The sequence below is a fragment of the Helianthus annuus genome, chromosome 3, assembly GCF_002127325.2.
Source record: "Helianthus annuus cultivar XRQ/B chromosome 3, HanXRQr2.0-SUNRISE, whole genome shotgun sequence".
Classification (NCBI taxonomy): domain Eukaryota; kingdom Viridiplantae; phylum Streptophyta; class Magnoliopsida; order Asterales; family Asteraceae; genus Helianthus; species Helianthus annuus.
Genome location: NC_035435.2, coordinates 40,538,408 through 40,547,374, shown reverse-complemented (window position 1 = coordinate 40,547,374; position 8,967 = coordinate 40,538,408). Strand labels below are relative to the sequence as shown.

At 39.9% G+C, this 8,967-nt stretch overlaps 1 protein-coding gene across 1 annotated transcript; it reads left to right on the top strand.

Annotated features, from left to right (window-relative positions):
- Window positions 1-7,887: 7,887 nt before the first annotated feature.
- Window positions 7,888-8,280, top strand: LOC110931598 (uncharacterized mitochondrial protein AtMg00810-like). The gene has a single exon (XM_022174984.1). The coding sequence runs from the start codon at window positions 7,888-7,890 to the stop codon at window positions 8,278-8,280; it is 393 nt and encodes a 130-aa protein (XP_022030676.1).
- The last annotated feature ends 687 nt before the right edge of the window (window positions 8,281-8,967 follow it).

Here is an 8,967-nt window from a genome sequence, read left to right as displayed (position 1 = left end):
GGCACAGGAGGTGCCGTTGCATTTGTTCGTTGGGCAGAGAAGACGGACTCAGTTCTAAGAATGAGTAACTGTTCACCCCAACAGAGTGTTACCTATATCTCAGGGTTATTCCTAGATGGCGCACTCTCCTGGTGGAACCTTCAGGTTCAAACCCTTGGTGCAGATGCTGCTTATGCACTAAGCTGGGACAAGCTTAAGGAAAGGATGGAAAAGAAATACTGTTCTAGGGCTGAAATCCAGAAGCTCGAGGTGGAGTTCTGGAATTTGAAAATGGACGGACCGAAGATTCCTGAATACGTCCAGTGATTTCACGACTTGTCTAGGGTCGTCCCCTACTTAGTCAAACCAGAATTCAAAAGGATAGAACGATTCATTTGGGGACTTGCACCCCAGATCAGGGGCATGGTTACCACCTCAAAACCCTCAACTATCGCAGAGGCTATCGATATGAGTGTCACTCTTACTGAAGAGGCTCTACGTGCGGGAAAATTTTCGGAATCTGAGGATAACAAGAAAGGGACTCATGTGGAGTCATCAGGCAACAAGAAGAGGAAGTCCTCAAATCTAAAGATGAGCACACAAGTCAGCTGTGGAAGCTCTAAAGCAAACAAAAGAAAGAAAGTGAATTCGCCACATGGCAGGAGCACTGATGGAGCCACTAATAGGGTCGGTGGTAAAGTTTACTCGGGGACTAAGCCGATGTGCGGGGAATGCACTTTTCACCATAAAGGTCGATGTCTAAAGCCTAGGTGTGGAAAGTGTGGAAAAGAATGGCACAACAAGGACGCCTGTTGGGCGAAGGACCCAGATGGAAGAAATAAGAGAATACCCGGTTGCTACAAATGTGGTGAGGCAGGGCACTTTAGGAAAGATTGCCCAAAGAAGAAACAAGCAAGGAAGGGCTTTCGCGATCGAAACTCGTGAAGCACTCCAGGATCCAGATGCGGTTACGAGTACGTTCCCTATTAACCAACCTAATGCATCTACTTTTAGTTAATACTGGCAACAACTTTAACCTTGCATGCTTAGAACTTAAGAAACTGCTTGGCCTAGTCTCAAGTAAGATAGACGTCCCGTACTCTTTAGGAATGGGCATATAGAAGGATAGATTAAACAGTCGAAACGATTAAGGATCGTATTTAGGGACTCAGAGGGCCGGAACCTTCTGTTACCATTGACTCGTGAAGTCATAATATGATAGTCAGCATGGGTCGGAAATCCAAGTATGCAGCTGAAGCTGTCAATAAGAGAAAATCAGACGCATCCCTCTTGCGAATGATGAAACCCAACTTTACTGCAATATGCGCAAGGATGCTAGACCCCATAAGGCGGCGGATCTACGACATCCTTCATTGGTCGAAGAGGCATAGAAACGCCTTTGAGTAGACTGCAAAACCTGAGAACATCCCCGCGATTGAAGAAGTTCCAGTAGCCTTTTCTAAAGACTTGTTAGGAACGCCCCTCCGCAGCGACAAGAGAAGTTTAGGATAAACCTCGTGCCAGGAGCAGCACCAGTGCCGAATGACGTCTTACCGACTAGTTTCGCTCGTAAAGCATGAGCTTCGGACATAACTGCAAGAGCTGCTAGATAGGGGAAATTAAGGACATAACGCTCTTGGTTAAGGATATGAGGAGAAAGTTGGCACTTCCATTTTGCGTGAATTCCAGAGAATTGAAAATCAGAATCCTTTGCCAAGGACTGATAACATAAACTGACAAAATCGTAAGATCCTAGTTGCCACCCAAGGATCAACTTGAGGACAGGATGTCCATAAAAGTGAATACAAGAAGGAAATACCCCTAAAACGACCTTTAGGACTCGCTTCGAACGTTACGAGTTCCTTGTCGTACCATTTGGCTTAACACATGCATCGAAAAATGTTCATGGACCTCATGAATCGAACGTGTAAGCCATAGCTAGATAAGCCATATACTTATTGACTACATTCTCATATGGCCAACGATCAAGGAAGGTCGTGAGCAACAATTGCAATTTACCTTGTAATTCTTAGAGAAAGAACAGTATGTGCTATGATAACGAAAAGCGGATTTCGAATTCGCAAAGTTAGAACTTTAAGATACATGATGGATAAAGAACGAGATTCATGCCAACCCTGCAACCAAGAGCTAAGGAGCTAGAGTTGCAATTATGTGACGTTTCTCGACAAAGTCTCGATTGTACGCCGATGCAACGAGACCACAACATTGCATACGCGGCACATTGATTAAGGGATCATGAGAAGAGACCTTGAGATAGATACAGTAATTGCGCGCCGCAAACTGGACGTTATTACCTGAAAGAAAACGCTGCACGATCTTTACTGATCACAAGGAATGCAACACACCGATGATCGTAAGAACTCAAATATGAACTGAGCTGTTGAACGATGCAGAATGTATGAACAAGATGCGTGCTTGTGTGATAAACTTTGATAAAAAGTTGGAACACTCGCTTGCCCTTAGTGGAGTCTTCCTACAAAAGTATTTATCACATCGCCGTCTAAACCACTTCGTGTGAAGCTTTAGATGGAACATAATGAGTCAATTCCCGTTGTGTTGAAGGGAGACCGGAAATAAACAACCAACTGGCCGAGATGGTCCAGGAAAATCTAAGGCAAGGTCGTTCAGAAATGTGATCATGTCGAGACAGCCCGCAGAACACAGAAGATTTTGCCGATGAGCGGCAGAGATCGTAAGAATTTGAGACAAGAAGTATGTCTAAAATGAGAGTTGCGCCTAGAGAAGGCGTAGTGTGATTTGGAAAACGAAAAGGTTGAATCCCCGGTGTAGGGATCAGAACCATTGTTCACAAGATGAAGCTTCCAGAAAAAGATCAGTAGTGATAGCGACACAGTCATGTGTCTAGTCTTTAGAGGAGTCTGACTCAAGGAACAGTCATAGTTCCCACAAATAAGATTCACGTCAATGACAAACTATAGAACCTGTTGAGGTTTTGGACCAAGAGTCCACAAGATACAGAAAAGATAGGATTGATTTACTTGAGCACAATAAAATACATGACATGAGAACACGAAGACGTGCTTCGAATATGAGTGACCATATCTGTTTCACAACTCCCCTGCGACCGATGGCATCGCTTGAATTTCGGGACGAAATTCTTTTAACGGGGGGAGACTGTGACAACCGTCACTTTTCCGTACATTCCGTACACTAAATGAACAGTGATATGTGCTTTAATGAACGTACATGATCTAGTTTACAAGACAAATAAGTTTCTGAATTCCATGCAAGTGAATTCATGCACAAATTATACTACAAAATATTGCTTATTGCATAAGCGAGAGCGTTGCGTCATAAATTAGTAAACTCACCGGTAAGACACACTGTGTCAACAAAACTGCAGAAAGCAGTCAGACATTAGAATTAGGGCCTAGGTGTAGGTCCAACGTCAAAAATACATTAAAAACCCAAGAATACATACGAGGGTTTACGTATATACCGCCCGGAAGCTAAAATACGCACTAAAAAGCACCCGAAACGCACTTTAAGTGCAGAATTTTATTAAATTTAGCACAATTCAGCTTTTAACAACATAAATATTGTGCAGAAATGTCGTTTTATCATCCAGAATGTTTCCCCAAGCAACGGGAATCGAAAATATTACCAAAAGGTACTTAATGACACTTTAAATGCTTATTAAGCGCTTAAACGGATCAGTATCCGACCAAACAACCGGACTTTACCCGGAACATAAAAATATTGTCATTGACATTATTTTTCTTGTTCTGAGCCAGTCAGGGTCCACGAACACCCTAACACCCGTTACACAACGCAACACACTAGAAGTTGGTTTAAACATCTAACTTAACTAACTAAATCTTAATCATTAGTTGGAATTTACACGTTACCCCCCCCCCCATTACATGTGGATGGCCCAAGGTAGTGGCCCCACCAAAATCTCTATGAGATTTCATCAAATCTCAAATATTTTGTTTAGATTGTATTAGATTCTACTAGATCTTTTGTAAGAGAATATGCTAGTAATATGCCATTACAAGATATGAAGTGGTAAAAAGTTACAACAAGACCCCTCTCATATCCTAACAAAATCGGCCCACATGTATAAACATAAGATTATGTAATCTACCCAAGATACATTTGGATATTACTTGGATTTAGTTTGATTTTATTTAGATATGATGTGATATGGTGGATCTTGGAAGATTTACTAGACATTGGAAATTTACACCCAACCCCCCTCCCCATGACCAAATTCGGTCCATATGGACCCACAAATCACCTTCACCATACTCTCATATCTTGTGTAGATTATTTCCCATTTGTTTATTGGATAGTTTACTTGAAGATCTTGACAAAATATGTGAAGTACTCTTTAAAAGACATGGCACAAGATCACAACCATCATTCCTGATATCTTCACTTCAAGATTTACACTCTCCCATCTTCACTCTCTCTCTCATTTTCGGTCATCCCTAACCGCCACACTCACCACCACTTAACATCATCATCTTCATCAATATCAAGTTCATTCAAAGCTTTGAAGGTGATCCATGGAGGTTACAAGTTGAAGGACCACTCTCATTTTCTTTTATCCACCACTTTTACGCTTTGAAACTCCCCTAGCCTTGTGCTAGTAGTAAGTGTTCTAAACCTTCATCTTGTTCTTGTCTTTGGTGGTTAATAGATGATAAGAATGATAAAAGATAAGAAACTTTAAAGATCTTGAACAAATGTTGAACATAATGTGTTAAAAGGTGAATAAAGAGAAGATTTATGTGTAAGACATGATAAATCTAAGTAATACAAACACTAATCTGCTGTAAATAATATATGTTATGATATAAATCGTTATTAGGACAAATGGTGATCGTATGTGTGCGTTTTAGTAACCTTTAAACTAAAAACAACATGCTGAGTTGTATTTTCAGCCGACTTTAACTGGCTGTAACAGGACCATAACTCAGCAAAAAATGTAATTTCTGAAGCCTAGATTTATGTATTATGAAATGCGGTTCTAATGGCACCAGAATCATAATTTTTGGACTCCGTTTACTATTTTTAAAGCGCCTTTTCGTAACAGCAGCTAGAGCTGCATTTTTGCTGCTGAAAATAGACGATCTGTTTTCTGTCATAACTTGAGTTCTATATAGAGTTAGATCATGAAACTGGTACTGTAGATGGATACTAATGTCGTAATAATTGTCCCACTGGAATTTCGTCAATCCGACTTACAATAAATTTTTAGTGAATTATTCCGTTGGCTGCAGTCAGAAAATAATGAATCTGATTGCAGTCCGGAAAATGATTTTTTGTAAAATATTGGCAATGAACTGGACCCCGATATTTTTACACTATAAAATTTGGATCGTTTGAGATATTCTGTAAAAGTTTGGAAATTTTTGGAAGAAGTTAACTATTTTATTAAAATGCTCGAAAACAGTACAGTTTTGGATATTTAAGTTGAAATGACATAAGTTGTAATTTGCGTGCCTAAATGTCGAACATGTTATCTAAGGAAAAGTATATATATTTGTTGATTACTAGACTTTGTGCTAAATGTATGTGGTATGTATAATACGTGCTAGAATATTAGGACTTGCAAATACACATACAACATATTCAGAAAAAAATACATAATTCGGGTGCAAAGTGCAAAATACAAAATACTTATATTTATTTTTGAGAAAATAATATAAGTAAGGCACTTAGTTAAAAATATAACTTATTTTTAACACAAGAATACGCACACAAAAGATAGTGACTTGTACTTGTGCGACACAAGTCTAGTGACTAACGTTAATAAAACACGTTTAGGTCACGACGCTAGCAAAGCAAATCCAGTGAAGTTTACGACGCAGGAACGCAAAGTTGTGAGTTCATGCTCCCCCTTTTCTTTAACTGTTTTTGGTTTTATAACTCTCGGGGGTGAAATACATGTTACAAATATTATAATTTTTACAAGTGGTAAAAATACAAGAAGCACTCTTGGTGAGAACGAGTACCGAGTGCAATACGAATCGAGAATACAAAAATACGAGAAGCACAATTGGTGAGAACGAGAACCGAGTATGATGTTCTTTAAGAAATGCCTAGAAAATACTAGATCATGTGAGCATAGACTTAATACTAAAAATGCCATAAAGTCTTGGTGAAAACTAGTACCAAGCCATTAAAAACATTCAGTAATTAGGGACGAGGGTTAGATCTAACGGGTACGGCCGAGCCCCACTCAAGGTCCTTATGTGACCTCTTGAGTGCTTCGGTGTCCCAGTCGAGGGAAATCGACACAGTCGAGGTTAATCGACACAGTCGAGGGTAATCGACACAGTCAAGGGAAATCGACACAGTCGAGGGTAATCGACACAGTTAACGAGCCAACACTAATGCTCCATAAGTCTTCACATGCCTTTAAGGAGCCAACACTAATGCTCCATATGTCCTCACATGCCTTAATGTCTTTGTACAAACATTCAATTAGTACGTGGTGTACACAAGAAAACTTGATTTATGCATGAACACTTTATTTATACAAGATACATACAATGTTTTCATACAAGATATGCAAAACGCATGAACTCGCTCAACTTTATGTTGATGTTTTCCAAAATTACATGTATTTCAGGTGACAGGATGGATCTTGGGCGCAAGTGTCGTAACTAGAAGTAGACTACAAGCTTAGATGTCACCCACTTTTGTTGAATTGTAACCTAGACGAAGGTTGTGTTTAAAAACTTAAATAACAAGTGTTTGTAGTATTCAAAATTTTCTAAATGGATGAACATCATTTTAATCATGTAGTTGTTTATTATGATCGAATGCAATGATAACAAGCTAGTCACACATCATACGCTTCCGCAAAAGTCAGGGTGTGACACAACGTAACTCAAGCAGAGGTCGAATCTAACTAACAACATGATGGAGGCTCTGGAACAACAACGGGAACATACGTTTTACCGCCTGGGCCAATAGAGGGGTTCCTCTAAAACGGTACTCCCAGAAAGGGAAACCAGAAATTCAAGGTATCATGTAGCTAATATGGTTGACGAGAACTTATCTAATAGTGCAAAAGCATTCGTTACCGCACTATACTCTGAACAAATACCTAGTTCCGTAAAGGAAGCCCAAGGTAAGAAGAACTGGAAAGAAGCAATGGAAACGGAGATGCATGCTCTTATGAAAAACAACACATGGGAGAAGTGCACTCTTCCTAAAGGAAAGAAAACACTTGGCTGCCGGTGGGTGTATTCAATCAAATATAAACCAGATGGTTCCATTGGAAGATACAAAGCACGGCTTATAGCCAAGGGTTACACCCAGACATATGGGATCGATTACTCTGAAACATTTTCTCCAGTTGCAAAAATGGACACCATCAGAGTCCTTTTCTCCGTGGCAGCCAATAAGGAGTGGCCTCTCCACCAGTTTGATGTTACAAACGCATTTCTCCATGGAGACCTAACGGATGAAGTCTACATGGAAGCACCTCCAGGTTTTTCAGGGAATTTCAAATAAGGGGAAGTCTGTCGATTGAAAAAGTCTTTATACGGGCTAAAACAATCTCCTTAGGCATGGTTTGGAAAGTTCACTTTGGCCATGAAAGAATATAGGTATCACCAAAGTAATGTTGATCATACTCTGTTCCTCAATAAAACAAACAGCCTTGTAACTTATTTGATCATATATGTAGATGACATGATTATTACCAGAAATGATGTAGAAGAAATAACACCACTAAAAAAGAACCTGTTCTCAAATTTTGAAATGAAAGATCTAGGGAATCTCAAGTATTTCCTTGGGATCAAAGTTCTCAGGTCTAAATAGGGAATCTTTATCTGCCAAAAGAAGTATGTCCTTGATCTCCTAGCGAAAACCAGGATGATTGATTGTAAACCAGTAGATACTCCAATGGTGGTGAACCACAACCTACCCATGGAACTTAATGGGGAGCTTGCAGACAAAGAAAGGTATCAACAGCTCGTGGGCAAATTAATTTATCTCTCTCACACTCGCCCTGATATAGCTTATGATGTTGGAGTGGGAAGTCAGTTCATGCACCAACCACAAGTTGCCCACATGAAAGCAACTCAGAGAATTTTAAGGTATCTCAAGGGAACCGCAGGCCATGGAGTGTTGTTCAAAACAAATGGACATTTAAATGTTGAGCTCTACACTAATGCATACTGGGCAGGAGATAAAGGAAACCGAAGGTCAACATCAGAATACTTCTCCTTGGTCGGTGGAAACCTTGTTTCCTGGAGAAGTAAGAAGCAGAAGGTGGTCGCTCTGTTGAGTGCATAAGCGGAATTTAGAGGTATAGCTTGAGGGTTAAGTGACATTCTTTGGATCAGGAGGCTATAGAAGACATTGGTTTTTCCCAAAGGGCTCCCAGTAAAGTTATGTATGACAATACGATTGCAATACAGATCTCAGAGAAACCCAGTTCAACATGATCGAACAAAACACGTGGAGGTATATCGACATTTCATCAAGGAGAAACTGGAGGAAAGAATCATAGAGCTCCCATATGTACCGTCAAAAGATCAACTCGCAGATATTCTTACAAAAGCGGTCAACGGAAACACATTTAGCAGCTGCTTGAGCAAGTTAAGTATTGGTGACCCCACTACTCAACTTGAGGGGGAGTGTCATAAAGAAGACAATAAATTATAGTATAGGGGCTAGATGTGTAACATGGTGTTCTATATAAACACCTTTCTTGTGTAAACTCTAATTACAACTTTACAATCTAATACAAACCTCCTTTGTTCTCTATACCTTCTGTCAGTCTCCAATGGTACAAGTTAAATTTTCGGTTAAAGTGGGATCTGACTAAGATGTCTTGTTTTTTGGCGCCTCATTTAGAATCGTATCCCCTTGGTTGTGTATCTTGTTAATAGAGGTGTGGCAATCCCATCTAAGCATGCTCTCTCTCATTACTTGAAGACGCAGACTATGATTACACCTTCATTCACCACTTGGTTTCCA

What these genes read in the sequence shown, in the direction of transcription:
- LOC110931598 (XM_022174984.1), top strand. Translation starts at nt 7,888, where the DNA reads ATGGTGGTGAACCACAACCTACCCATGGAACTTAATGGGGAGCTTGCA.